General features: G+C 35.2%; 1 protein-coding gene across 7 annotated transcripts in view; it reads left to right on the top strand.

Moving 5' to 3' along the window:
- LOC138691987 (zinc finger protein ZFP2-like) overlaps positions 1 to 15,808 on the top strand; it is a 51,291-nt gene that overhangs the window by 20,067 nt on the left and 15,416 nt on the right. For 2 of the 7 annotated variants that reach the window (XM_069814702.1, XM_069814695.1), the window contains exon 5: positions 1,495 to 5,205. The exons of 3 other annotated variants lie outside the window; for them this stretch is intronic. In XM_069814702.1, the coding sequence (XP_069670803.1) occupies positions 1,495 to 3,001 (1,507 nt within the window). In that variant the 3' untranslated portion in view covers positions 3,002 to 5,205. Of the gene's footprint in view, positions 1 to 1,494; positions 5,207 to 10,554; positions 10,992 to 15,808 lie in introns of those variants that run through there. 2 more of the 7 variants (XM_069814701.1, XM_069814699.1) reach the window with 2 other exon arrangements.

The raw sequence follows: 15,808 nt of genomic DNA, 5'->3' as shown, positions 1-15,808 counted from the left end.
GGACATTCAAAATGAAGAGTACAAGGACAGAAACAAAAAATGTTCAGCATGGTATGAAATTTGTGCACTATTTCTCAATTTCATGGAACATTCTGACGCAGAAAGGAAATGTGTTAATAAATAGTCCTTGTCAAACATTTCTCGCATAAACCTATACAATAATACAAAATTATTTTAATTTATGACATTTACCGTTTACTTCATTAATTTCTCTTTGTACTTTTTAATAAAAAGTGATGTCATAACATTTCAATTTCTGAAAATAAAAGAAACGGTAACCTAAACACATTTCATTCCAGTAAACTCTATTTATTATTGATAATTCCCTCTAATCCCCATCTACTAAAGTACCAGTAATATACGTACAGTGATAAATTTTCTCCAAAATGAATACGAAATTAAATACACTTATTACTTATTCATTTCAACAATTAAATGCATACAACTATTGGCATAGATGTTACAGAAAGCATTCTATTGGAGGTATAGCCAGTCTTACGTTAATATATTCTTTCTGAAGCCATTTTTCAGAGTATGATGTAATGAAGTTCATCGAAGCTGGGAAATGTCATTTTGAAGTTAATTAAAATAAACTGATTCCTCCTTGCGCAACTAGTTAAACAACACATGAATAGTCCCTTGTAATAAAGGACTATTGGATGTACTCAATGTCTTCATCTTTACTTTCCTTATCAATAATTGCATTTCGAAGTACACTAGTACTGCACCGTGATTAGCATCTATGGCGACTGTCCACCTCAAATCCTTCCGTCCGTCTTTCATCCGCTCGTGTCAACCGGGCCTTAGCCTTTAACAGTCTTACTAATAAACCACGTATAGTTTTTATACGAGACTTACGCAGAATTGGGACAGAAAACGTTACTAATAAACCATGCTTAAGCAATGGATGTATAAACAGGCTGTAACTATACAATGGGAATTGCTTTGCAGTAGTTACATACACGAAACACCTTGTTTAAGCGTTACATATAAAGAAAAAACGGCCGCCCCTCTAACAGCTGTTCGTATCGACTGTCATTTTGTGATGATGGTTACTTTGCAACCACAGAAGAACAAACCAAAGAGCACAGAATAATAATTAGCTTGTACTCTTTGACCGAAGTATAGTGTGGTAATCGATTAGAGCCAGTTGTACTTTCGATACGTAACACGCCCACACTAGAGCGCTCTACCGGATGCAATAGAGAACCTCAGATATTCTATTACGTTTCGTAACGAAGTAATGACGAAACTATGACATAGCTGTGTAATAGTTATACTGTTATACACGACGTATGTAGTGATTATTAGTAAGGAATTTACACACGACTTATAAACGAGCTACTCTTTGTATAGGTATAAGAGAGTTAAACGTCTGTATATAGAGTTTTTATTAGTAAGACCGTAAATGTTCCTACCTGTACATTCTCATGTTGCTGTGGATAATTATTTAATGTACTTGTAGTGTACACTGACAGCATATTTTCATCCTAGGATTTCAGTTACTGATAACAGTACTGTGTCATCTCTATTGGACGGTATTGCGGACGAAGAACTTGTGGCTATTCATGATAGTTCGAAAAAATCTGTTTTGCACGAGTTACCTGCATACGAATGTTCTGTAGAAAATTGTAATTGTGAGAAACTATTCAAAAGTGAAGACAACTTGAAGACACAATCTTCCAGCAACACAACTCGTTCAGTTCACAGTGAAACAGGCGACATTTCAAACAAATGTAATGTTTGTAGCTTGGATTCGCCAGAGTCCTTGCCTTCGATATGTCAATTGGGAACTGACACCGATAACGAAAAATTCAAATGTGATATCTGTGAAAAGACTTTTTCGAAGTTGGTATATCTGAGAAGGCATATCCTCAGGCATACAGCTGAGAAGATTTTCAAATGCGAGGTGTGTGGAAAGTGTTTTTCCCAATCTTCACTCCTAAAAATCCATGAACGCCTGCATTTCGACGACAAACCATTCAAATGCGATATCTGTAAGAATCGTTTTCGGCATTTGGTGACTTTGAAAAAGCACATTTTGAAACACTCGGGAGAGAAATTATTTAAATGCGATGAATGTGGAAAACGTTTCTGGGAATCTGGAAGTCTGAAAATCCATGCTCGTCTCCACACAGGCGAGAAGCCATTCAAGTGCAATATATGTGGGAAATGTTTTTCGCAGTCGGCCCACCTCAGGAATCATAAACGTTACCACTCTTCCGAGAAACCATTCCAATGCGAAGTATGTGGTAAGTGTTTCTTGCAGTCTGAACATCTGAAAGTACATAATCGGCACCATACTGGCGAGAAACCATTCAAATGTAGTGTTTGCGGACAGTGCTTCACCCAGTCTCGGTACCTCAAAATCCATGCACGCCAACATACTGGCGAAAAACCATTCAAGTGCCACGTGTGTGGAAAGTGTTTCTCAGAGTCTCGCTCCCTCAAAATCCATGAACCTCATCATACCGGCGAAAAACCATTTAAATGCAATGTTTGTGGAAAGTGTTTCTCCCAGTCTCGATACCTCAAAAATCATATTCCACAGCATACTGATGAAAAACCATTCAAATGCAATATTTGTGGAAAATATTTCTCCCAGGCTCGCCATCTTAAAAACCATGAGTCCCATCATACTGGCGAAAAGCCATTCGAATGCAATGTTTGTGGAAAATGTTTCTCCCAGTCTCGCTACCTAAAAAGTCATCAACTTCAGCATACTGACGAAAAACCATTCAAATGCAATGTTTGTGGAAAATGTTTCTCCCGGTCTCACTACCTCAAAAACCATGAACTACAACACACTGGCGAAAAGCCATTCAAATGTAATGTTTGTGGAAAATGTTTCTTCCAGTCTAGCCACCTCAAAAACCATCAAACCCAGCATTCTGACGAAAAGCCATTCATATGTAATATTTGTGGAAAATGTTTCTCCCAGTCGCGATACCTAAATAGTCATGAACGTAGGCATAACGGCGAAAAAACATTAAAATTCTAGATTTGTGGAAAGTGTACCTCAAAATCGAATGTTCTGAATGGAACGAACTTCAGCATATTACCGGAAAACATTAAATGCTATGTTTCAGGATACTGTTTCTTATACTCCGTGACTCTGAAGACGCATATGTACTGATACACCGACATACTTATTAGAAATCATTGAAATGCGGCATTTGCGAAAAGTGTTTTTCCCGCTCGTAAAATTTACAAGTTATCTGGTTGAGATAATTCCAGGCTTTTTCCACAACCCAACCAGAGCAAATGCTCAGTAATTTTCGGCACTGGATCCTGGACTCATTTCGCTGGAATTATCACCTTCATCACACACGCTGATAACTTTAGTAGTTGATAAATCATCGTAAAATAACGAACTAAAATAAAGAAATCATAAGATGTGTCCTTTTACATATTATAAATATAAGCATGGACCTCTGAAATGATCCAAACCTATGATGTAACAGCACATCTGGCCGCGAAACTAGGCCCGGGTTCGATTCCCGGTCGGGACAAGTTACCTGGTAGAGATTTTTTCCGGGGTTTATCCTCAACCAAACTTACTTACTTACTTACTTGCTTTTAAGGATCCCGGAGATTCATTGCCGCCCTCACATAAGCCCGCCATCGGTCCCTATCCTGAGCAAGATTAATCCATTCTCTATCATCATATCCCACCTCCCTCAAATCCATTTTTATATTATCTTCCCATCTACGTCTCGGCCTCCCTAGAGGTATTTTTCCCTCTGGCCTCCCAACTAACACTATATGCATTTCTGGAATCGCCCATACGTGCTACATGCCCTGCCCATCTCAAACGTCTAGATTTAATGTTCCTAATTATGTCAGGTGAAGAATACAATGCGTGCAGTTCTGTGTTCTGTAACTTTCTCCATTCTCCTGTAACTTCATCCCTCTTAGCCCCAAATATTTTCCTGAGCACCTTACTCTCAAATACCCTTAACCTATGTTCCTCTCTCAAAGTGAGAGTCCAAGTTTCACAACCATAAAGAACAACCGGTAATATAACTGTTCTATAAATTCTAACTTTCAGATTTTTTGACAGTAGACTGGATGATAAAAGCTTCTCAATCGAATAATAACAGGCATTTCCCATATTTATTCTGTGTTTAATTTCCTCCCGAGTATAATTTATATTTGTTACTGTTGCTCCAAGATATTTGAACTTCTCCACCTCTTCGATAGATAAATTTCCAATTTTTATATTTCCATTTCGCATAATATTCCCGTCACGAGACATAATCATATACTTTGTCTTTTCAGGATTTACTTCCAAACCTAATTCTTTACTTGCTTCCAGTAAAATTCCCCTGTTTTCCCTAATCGTTTGTGGATTTTCTCCTAACATATTCACGTCATCTGCATAGACAAGAAGCTGATGTAACTCGTTCATTTCCAAACCCTGTCTGTTATCCTGGACTTTCCTAATGGCATACTCTAGAGCAAAGTTAAAAAGTAAAGGTGGTAGTGCATCTCCTTGCTTTAGCCCACAGTGAATTGGAAATGCATCTGACAGAAATTGACCTATACCAAGTCGTCAACCCAATATGAGCAAATTTATTTATTTCCCAATTTATTTATTTATTTATTTAATACTTTACACTTTAGTTACATTAGGCATTGCAGCCCCAAAGGAGCAGAAGCTCGTGCTCGGGCGCAGTTCATATCAGTTATACAAAATATATCACAAAATTAAGAGAGTTCATTGAGCACAATAACATTAATATAATAATACAGCATGTAATAATAGGGTCTATATACAAATAGAAAATACAAAAGTACATAAATATTAGAGTATCAATTTTTAACTCAATTAGGTTAAACAATTAAATAATTCAGTCTGATTTGTTTCTTAAATCTATGTGTGTTAAGTGTACTTAGCTCATGGTAAGCTCTAATTAATTCATTATATATTTTGGGTCCAAAATTTCTGCAGGGTAACTTTCGGACGCTAAATAACTAAGATGTTGATAAAGCGTCGTAAAATAACCTACTAAAATAACCTCTCAAACACTGTTTTTTTCCTGTAAGAATGTATGCTAAACATGTTATAATTTTGAGCCAGCTGGTTTCATCCTACGGTTCAAATGCAACGGATGTTACAGCAATATCAAGACCACAGAGGACAACATCTTACAAGTTTAAAGATAAATTATTACAGTGTCTGATGTGTCTATTAGTTTAAATGGTAAGTAACTATAACCTCATTGTCGTACAATTTAAAATGAGTATTCGGTATAATTTCATCAATATGCATATCGATCATTATTTCTTTCGATGCTACGTAATCTTATCAATGATACCGGATTTTTAAATAACCTTCATAGAAAAATAGTACCCAAACGTATTTGTTTTTATGCATTAATCTTGGACCTATTTCTGCCCGTTTAATGTCTACATTATTTTTCATCTCATAAGTATTTGACGTTTTAATATTTACTATCAAGTTAGCATAAAATCTAATCATGTTTTCTGGCTCTTCTTCGTTCGAAATGTTAGATTATAATGTTAACATATGACATTGAAATTATTTATGTCTCCTGTATTTGAGCGTTGAGCAATTCTTTTACTACTTTTCCAATTACAAAAGAATAATTCCTGTAACTAGGTACGTAGTATTTGTCAATTCTGTTATTACTGTCTTGAATTAATTTTTAATCAATCTCTTTATTTAATTTAAATTTAATTAATGCTCTGTGTCTTAATGAAACTCAACTACTAAATGTACATAGGCTAAGTAGAAATGATCGGGACGAAATTGAAATACAAACTGCTGAGCCATTTATACCAGAACCCACGCTTTCAGAAGTCGAAATTGCAATAGAAAATCTGAAAAAATACAAGTCTCCAGGTATTGATCAAATTCCAGCAGAATTAATACAAGAGGGTGGAAGCGTATTATCTAGCGAAATCTATAAACTTGTACTTGCAATTTGGGAAAAGGAAATTTTACCAGAACAATGGAAGAAGTCCATAATCGTGCCTATTTTTAAGAAGGAGGACAAGACTAACTGTGGTAACTTTCGAGGAATATCACTTTTGTTGACGTGGTACAAAATTTTGTCGAATTTCCTTTTGGGAAGATTAACTCCATATGTAGATGAAATTATTGGGGATCATCAATGTGGTTTTAGGCGTAATAGATCGACTATTGATCAGATTTTTTGTATTCGACAGATATTGGAGAAAAATGGGAGTATAAGGGTACACTACATCAGTTATTCATAGATTTCAAAAAGGCGTATGACTCGGTTAAGTGAGAAGTTTTATATAATATTCTTATTGAATTTGGTATTCCCAAGAAACTAGTTCGATTAATTAAAATGTGTCTTAGTGAAAGTTACAGCAGAGTCCGTATAGGCCAGTTTCTATCTGATGCTTTTCCAATTCACTGCGGACTAAAGCAAGGAGATGCACTATCACCTTTACTTTTTAACTTCGCTCTAGAATATGCCATTAGGAAAGTTCAGGATAACACAGAGGGTTTGGAATTGAACGGGTTACATCGGCTTCTTGTCTATGCGGATGACGTGAATATGTTAGGAGAAAATCCACAAACGATTAGGGAAAACGCGGAAATTCTACTTGAAGCAAGTAAAGAGATTGGGTTGGAAGTAAATCCCGAAAAGACTAATTATATGTTTATGTCGCGTGATCAGAATATTGTACGAAATGGAACTATAAAATTTGGAGATTTATCCTTCGAAGAGATGGAAAAATTCAAATATCTTGGAGCAACAGTAACAAATATAAATGACACTCGGGAGGAAATTAAATGCAGAATAAATATGGAAGGTCCACACCTGTGGAGTAACGGTCAGCGCGTCTGGCTGCGAAACCAGGTGGCCCGGGTTCGAATCCCGGTCGGGGCAAGTTACCTGGTTGAGGTTTTTTCCGGGGTTTTCCCTCAACCCAATACGAGCAAATGCTGGGTAACTTTCGGTGCTGGACCCCGGACTCATTTCACCGGCATTATCACCTTCATATCATTCAGACGCTAAATAACCTAGATGTTGATACAGCGTCGTAAAATAACCCAATAAGATAAATAAATATGGAAAATGCGTGTTATTATTCAGTTGAGAAGCTTTTATCAACTAGTCTGCTGTCAAAAAATCTGAAAGTCAGAATTTATAAAACAGTTATATTACCGGTTGTTCTGTATGCATGTGAAACTTGGACTCTCACTTTGAGAGAGGAACAGAGATTGAGGGTTTTTGAGAATAAGGTTCTTAGGAAAATATTTGGGGCTAAGTGGGTTGAAGTTACAGGAGAATGGAGAAAGTTACACAACGCAGAACTGCACGCATTGTATTCTTCACCTGACATAATTAGGAACATTAAATCCAGACGTTTGAGATGGGCAGGGCATGTAGCACGTATGGTCGAATCCAGAAATGCATATAGAGTGTTAGTTGGAAAGCGAGAGGAGAAAAGACATTTGGGGAGGCCGAGACGTAGATGGGAGGATAATATTAAAATGGATTTGAGGGAGGTGGGATATGATGGTAGAGACTGGATTAATTTTGCTCATGATAGGGACCAATGGCGGGCTTATGTGAGGGCGGCAATGAACCTCCGGGTTCCTTAAAAGCCAGTAAGTAAGTATCTTGATGAAACTGAAGGCAAAAGTAGCGCTGAGTTTGTTCCTCGTACTCTGCTTTCACACCTTCAGCTGTCTCCTCTGTGACGTAATAACAACATGACCTTGGGGACACGCTAGTGTACAGAAGTGGTACGGACCGACCCTTGTAGCTGATACAAAAGAATCCTGTTCTGTGTATTGTGTCAAACTGTGGTAATTTCAATATGGATAGTGAAGCCAGAGGTATGTACTACTATTTAATGTAAAAATACGCAGTTATCTTTGCCGAATAGAGGTGGAAATGTAATATTGATGCCAGATGAAAATAAAACTCTCAAAGTTTTTTCGTCTGTAAATTTGAGGCACTGAAGGATAACAAAAGACGGTAAGAATCGAACAAATGCAATAAACTTCATTGTTACAATTAATTATACAAGATGGATGTGTTTTGTGACTAGCAAAATTTGAATCTGTGACTCTGAAATCACCTACAAGGGTTGGTCCGGTATTTTTGCCACTACTGTACACTAAAACTATGCCTTGCATATACCAATCTGTGACATATTGGGTTAAGATAGTTTAGGCTTTTGTTAGGCCTTGAATATGTGAATCTGTGTTAGGTTAGGTTAGATTATAGGCTTTTATTATGTCTTGCATATACACTGGACGAAGGCTGGCGATTCTTTGTTTTCTGATTTCAGTAATAAGGTAGTGAAGTAGCAGATTTTCCCTTCCGAAATCATCGGAACATAGTCAACGCTATTTTCATCAAACTCAATAATTTATTATTAATTCTTGGAACTTATATCTTCTAATTATGTTTACGAATATATTCACTTGAAAACCCATGACTTCGTTACCTGATATCTACTAATATCGGCTTGAATATAGCAGGTGAATTTAAATGAGATTCCATTCATACGTAGTTTAAGGGCTATGTGGATGAAGGGAGTATGTAACAAATTTTTTTAGATGTGGATTTTCTCAACGGATGATGGTGGTATGTGGCAAGCTAACTTCTGAAACTTACCCCAGCTCTCTAAAATGCTTATTAACAGAAATTTTTAATGATCTGTTAAGTTTCTGAATGAGGTTCTTGCTGACTTATCAGGCAATAGGTTACATCTGACTTGATGATATGTGTCAGAGGAAGAACAATTGTTTGTATACATCTGAAGTCTGATTAGTGTAATATCTTACAGCAATTCTACCCCAGTATGTCTTGGCTTAGTTGCCTCATGAGTGATGCCTTATTCGTGTCACTTCACGAGGTTCCAACCGTCTTAGGACAGTGGACTAAACAATAAATGTTATATTTCTATTACAACATTGTAAAAGGTCTCGTGATGCCAACTACTGCTATAATATTCGATCAAAATATAAGCCTGCCGTAAATGCCACACGATAACTATCGATTCTTTTTTTCTTTTACGGAAACTGAAGTTAGACGTTACAGAGAAATGTATTACGTAAGATTCAATGAAACAAAGAAGTTATCAAAATTAAGAACACTTGTGTTTTTAAACAGTATTTATACGTGTCTGTTTACATCACTTTACAATAAAAATAATTTTCTTGAAGCTGTTGTAGTTCCAAAAAAAAAAAAAAAAAATCTATCAGCCTGCTAGATTGAACCATGCCAGTTTCGGCCGATAAATGTCATCCCTTCAAGAAATACTCTTCTTAATCCTTTCTATCTTAATGTAATTTTATTTCGTACCGGTACCTCACGTTAAAAATCTTTACTATTCTATTCTTCAATTAACTCTTTTTTAGCATCTTCCCTTGCATTTCTGTCACGTTACTTTAGTCTCTATATTCCAGAGGCCTTCGTGAGGTCCATACAACTCCAGAAACTCCAATACTTTGTCATTATCCTACTTATCGTTTCCTATTATTTTTATATTCCAGTACAACATAAGTAACAATAATCTATTAATTTACCGCTCTTAAAATTGATGTGAATTCGTATTTGCGCGCTTTCCCTTTGAATTCAAGTGACGTTCATATTCTTTAAGTTGTTTCAAATGTCCTTTCAAGTCAAGTGAAAAGTACAAGGGAATTAAGTATTGATTCAGTTTCACTTGGGACTTGGACTGAAGCTGCTACTTGACTGGAACGTAACTTGAAACATTGTTCACACTTTTGAAGTTCATCGAATCAATTCACTTGAATTCAAACTACTTGAGAAGTATGATAAGGATGGTCGAAAGTTACCGGTTACTTTCATGCGGGTAACCAGTTAATTACCGGTTATTTTTGCTTTCCGGTTTAAACTGATAACCGGTTATTTTCCTCAATAACCGGAGGACCGGTAATTTTTTTTTCAAATATACACCAAATCAAATGTACTTTAAGTTTAGACCATCTGAAATTTAATATCAGTCGAACAAAGTTACTTTTCATTATTTTCTTCTTTATGTAATCAACCCGCATACAAATTGTCTCTTAGGCCATTCCTACTTTTTTTAGATGGGATATGGAATTATTTCTTTGCTTACTTCATGTGTCCATGGATGGCAAAATGAAATTCTACTTGGAATCAATGTTAATATTATATGCCTAGCTTAATTGCAGGCTTTCTCTGATTCGCTTGTAATATCATATATAATATCTGCGGGTATTGGAGCATTTTAAACGGTGAGAAAGATTTTTAAATGACAGAGGTTATTGATATTTTATATCATAGTCCCATTTTTATTCTCGAAGGTCTCTAGCTTCCCAATAGCGATCATTTTCACAGCTGGACTTCTGTGATTGACACTGTCGTAGATGTTCTCTGCCCATACGGCGAGAAACTTTGATTTCCGTTTTTATTGATTATAGGAGAATAGATTGCCTGTCGTCGAAATGTATCATAATCAATACTATTATTGTAAAAATTGTGCAGTTTGTGCTGATGTGATTGAAGTAATTAAATAAATGTAATTTGATAACTTCTTATTATTTTGTGTGTTTTGTTTAGAGATATCATTGATGATCTTCAGCACTTAATGGCATTCTTATAACCATCTTCTCGTCGGTTTACGGTTGATTGCAAATAGTTCTTTGATTTCTATTGTAAATAACTTTCCAATTTGTTTTCCTGGCTAATTTCCTGACATTTAAAACGTAACAAAAATAATAAGCGATTAGCCGGTTATTTTTTAACGGTTTATTGCTTTCAGGTTAAATTAATTTTTAAGTATCTGTTGTTTTCGAATAATCTCCCATCCCTAAAGTGTCATCGAGGCTGTATTATTTGTTTATGCTTTACAATATCAGAAATCACTGCAATCTTGATCGCTATACATGCTCAACTTATAGAAGTGTCATTTAAAAACGGAGTTATACTCATATCGGACGTAGCAAGTATTTATCACTGAACGTCGAAAATACACGTAATTAAGTATGTTTATTCTTTGTGATAACAATATACAGGAATTTGTAAGAATATATTTTATTTCAAGTTCATTATAAACGTAACATAAGGTCTTAAACTACATCGATTCATCAACCTCTTGCACATAATTTATACGAACATTTTGTGGATATTCAGTTACGGTACACAACATGAAAAATGGGGAGAAATTATGGTAATTATGTACAAAAACTGTGCCACATAAAAATTAAGAAAAATACGGGCAATCCTTTACAAGCCGGTATATAATGACGAATGTGTGCAACCTTCTACGTAAAACAAATTATGCAATTATGCCGGCACAGGAGGAGGAAAGTATAAAATTGCTACTGAACCAATGGCATTGGTCTCATTCTGCGTTTATCTTGAAGTTTGCCGGTTTGAAGCGTTTTACCCCCTCCCAAATTCAGGGCAAGCGTGGAGAGAGCAATTATACTTCCATCCTCTTCTGGCGGCAATGTTTACATCTCCTGTCAGGCACTGTGGAACGAAGTATAGGCTACATATCAATTTTAAGCTAATAATTATCAGTTATTTACTAGTTATTCATTTAATAATAACCTAATATTATGGAACAACTGATTCAATATTATAGGGTCTATGCATTATAAGAATGGAGCAAAGTATTAAACTCCATTATCCTATGCTTAAAACGTTTGCTGCTAAGAATTTAGCGCATTTTTCTGCTACAGTACTTACGTCAACAGTTGTTTTCACAAGTTATATTTACTGTATTAAACAAAAAGGCAGGTTCCGCGTTACGGATGAAAAAACAGCGCAGTTGAGAATTGCGTGTGTAATATTCAGGCGGACTTTCTTTTCTCTTCAGAAAGATGCACAACAAATAATTGAATTAATATAGAATGATTTGTTTTCCTTGCAATAAAGATATTCAGATGCTTGATTCTGCCTAGAGATAGACAGGAAATGAGTCATAGAATGTTCAGTTCAACATGTGCACGAACCATCACTGGTTGTAGTTTCCATGCAAAGTACTTCTCCCTCGTTCTTCTTAGGCTGTGTCTCGTGTGTAATCACAGCCGTTCGCGTTTTGATCACCGCTGGTCTAGACTATAGAGTTCTTCATAATGAGAGTTGATAAGTTGACCTCCATCAATAATAATTAAGTAATGTAGTGATTTGATACCACTGAAAATGGAAAAACGATACTCATATGAGAAGTAAAAGCATATATCTACTATATATTGTATACAAATATTAAACGATTTTTATACGTAAATTTATAATGTATTGTATTGCTTTATAATATAATTTAGTATATATAAAACATAAAAATTATTATTACGTATGTATGTATGTATGTATGTATGTATTTATTCACACTGCAGTGGGTATATACCCGGTGGCAGTGGTGACTAATTACACTCAATAATGGCAATAATAAACTTATTAATTAAAAATACAATTAATAATAATACTAATAATTAATACTAACAATAATTAACAACAACAACAACAACAACAACAACAACAACAACAACAACAACAACAACAACAACAACAACAACAACAACAACAACAACAACAACAACAACAACAACAACAACAACAACAACAACAACAACAACAACAACAACAACAACAACAACAACAACAACAACAACAACAACAACAACAACAACAACAACAACAACAACAACAACAACAACAACAACAACAACAACAACAACAACAACAACAACAACAACAACAACAACAACAACAACAACAACAACAACAACAACAACAACAACAACAACAACAACAACAACAACAACAACAACAACAACAACAACAACAACAACAACAACAACAACAACAACAACAACAACAACAACAACAACAACAACAACAACAACAACAACAACAACAACAACAACAACAACAACAACAACAACAACAACAACAACAACAACAACAACAACAACAACAACAACAACAACAACAACAACAACAACAACAACAACAACAACAACAACAACAACAACAACAACAACAACAACAACAACAACAACAACAACAACAACAACAACAACAACAACAACAACAACAACAACAACAACAACAACAACAACAACAACAACAACAACAACAACAACAACAACAACAACAACAACAACAACAACAACAACAACAACAACAACAACAACAACAACAACAACAACAACAACAACAACAACAACAACAACAACAACAACAACAACAACAACAACAACAACAACAACAACAACAACAACAACAACAACAACAACAACAACAACAACAACAACAACAACAACAACAACAACAACAACAACAACAACAACAACAACAACAACAACAACAACAACAACAACAACAACAACAACAACAGGGAATATACTAAATTAAATGAAACGATCACTTAAAATAACATTTGAAATAAATCTAATTTGTATCTTAAAACTAAGATCGAACTAAAACCCACGAGTATGATATGTTCATATCTGCACAAGTACCTTTCAACATTACACTCATTTCGCTGTCAACTCACTCACTGCAATGGAACTACGACACATTTCACTGATTCTATCCTGATTTCACTAACACTTCAAAAACATTTCACTGTTCAAATACTATGCACTGCCACTATAAACTATAAAGCTTCACTGACAGGAACACGTTTCAATGTGTTACAGTTAGTTTTTCACTGAGAAATAAGGAGAAACTGTTAACTTGAATTTATTGGCAGCAAAACCATTACTGCATTATGCAATAAGGTAAGCGATGTTTGGATCCTGTGTCTCAACTCTTATATTCCATTATTATCAAGGAACTCTAGCTTGTGCTCGATAACACCAACTTCTAGCGCTTTAAAGTGGAACTAAACGCCGACGGAGCGCATGTGCACAGAAAAACGGAACAGAAAATTTCGCTCAGTGTCCATTCTATATAATCCCTATTCGTTGGTGCTGTTAGTGAGGTCAATTTCATCAGTTCGAGCCTACCTCTCGGCAAGAATGTGTAATTATTAAAATTAAGTATAATGTAATATTGTTGTAAATTAGAAGATAGAATGTGTTAAGTGAAAAGATCACGAAAGAGATGGGGAAGGAGAAAAATGAAGGTGAAAGAGAAAGACAAGGGAACAGGGCATGTGTGTGTGAGGTAGACAGAGAGAAAGTAGAACAAAAAGAGGAGGTGAAGATAGAAACGAAAACATTTTTAATTAACAAAACACAAACGAATTGAAAAGTGGCATAAGTAACTGGCACAGTCTTTGTATATAATTAGCGAAATTATGCGTAATGTGAAGAAAATAATTGAAACATTATGAAAATATTATTTAGTATTAAGACCCCAATTTAAAAAAAATAGTATTAAGAATATATGGTAATTTGCTAGGAGACATCGCTGCATGTAGACCATGGTTAAATGAAGTATTCCTGGATCAAAAATGCAAGATACGTTGCTCGTTTCACCTTATTATGAATAAGTGTCGGGGAAGTGTCTTATTTTAGGTTATAATTCAGAACTTGTTCATAATTTAATAAGATGTTTAGGATTAGTGTAAAACTGGCCTATGTGCCACGACGTCTCCTAGCAAATTACCGAATATATACCACAAACAGACATACAGAGATATGGAACAACAGTGAACATAATCGTTTTAATGAACACCTAGCCACTAATAGCGAAGATGTGCCATACTTTCCATAGCACATAATTAGGGGCGGATTTTTATTTGCTAAAAAATTTAAATACATTTATTTTTTATGTGCTGAAAAGTACGAAAATATTTGCTAAAAATGAAAAAAAAAAAAATTTTAAATATGATAAAAATACCTTACTTAGCTTGAAAAAAAAATGTTATTAGGTACTCACCAATCACACTTGAGTATCAGTTGCTAGTAGTTGTCCGAGAATTGCAGTGAACAACAAACGTCATCTCCAAATTCTCCATCACAAATGCATGCCGATTATCTCTGAACAATGACTTATACTGTGAAAACGATCTTTCCACATCACAGGTCCTTCAACACTTGAGCAACTTTACACATTTTTTTATATTCACTGTTTTGCCGTGAATGCACACGTGAAGCAGCGGCAATATGCTTGTTTCCAGACAAATGTTGGGTTACCTGAGAGCTCTGATCTGCACTTACTGATTTACCACATGGTTGGCAAAATAACTCTTTTCCGTCTGTAGTAAAAATGTTTTTAAATTCATCTACATATGCTGAAGACGCGATCTTAAACTCGATTTGATTTTAGGCATCTTAAGAGGCTAATATACACACGTCTTAATGTAAAATAATGTTTCTAGCTACTGACTGACAATGTCAGAGAAAAGCTTCCTATAGCGACGCCACCACATCTACAATACGCAGCTTATGCTTAGGGTCCGATAACGGTAAATCGCAACAAGATGTATTTCCTCACTTCATAGGCATGAACGAGAGGCGAGAGATTTGTTTAAATTAAATAATGTTTATACCCGAGCTCTTATCGGTTGTGTTTCACAAACAAAGCGGGAATGAAATCATCTTCAGCAACAATAAACATTCCTAATTATGTGTTGCAAAATCTCTTCTTGTCGATTTAATTTATTCTCATATAATAACACTGATATGCTGCCTAGCAGTTCTCAGAACTTGAGGCGACACTATTACAAAAATGGATCACGGATACACCACACAGCCCATAGAAACACGAAGCAACCAAGACTTCTTAAAAAAAGATAACGTATTTCTGAGTGATATATTTGATTTAGTTTTAAAATATTTAAAAGTTCTTGTAAAAAATTGTTTAAGTAAAAAAAAAAACTCCAAGATTTATGTGTTTAT

The sequence above is a fragment of the Periplaneta americana genome, chromosome 16, assembly GCF_040183065.1.
Source record: "Periplaneta americana isolate PAMFEO1 chromosome 16, P.americana_PAMFEO1_priV1, whole genome shotgun sequence".
Taxonomy (NCBI): Eukaryota; Metazoa; Arthropoda; class Insecta; order Blattodea; family Blattidae; genus Periplaneta; species Periplaneta americana.
This window is presented reverse-complemented; position numbering and strand designations above follow the sequence as displayed.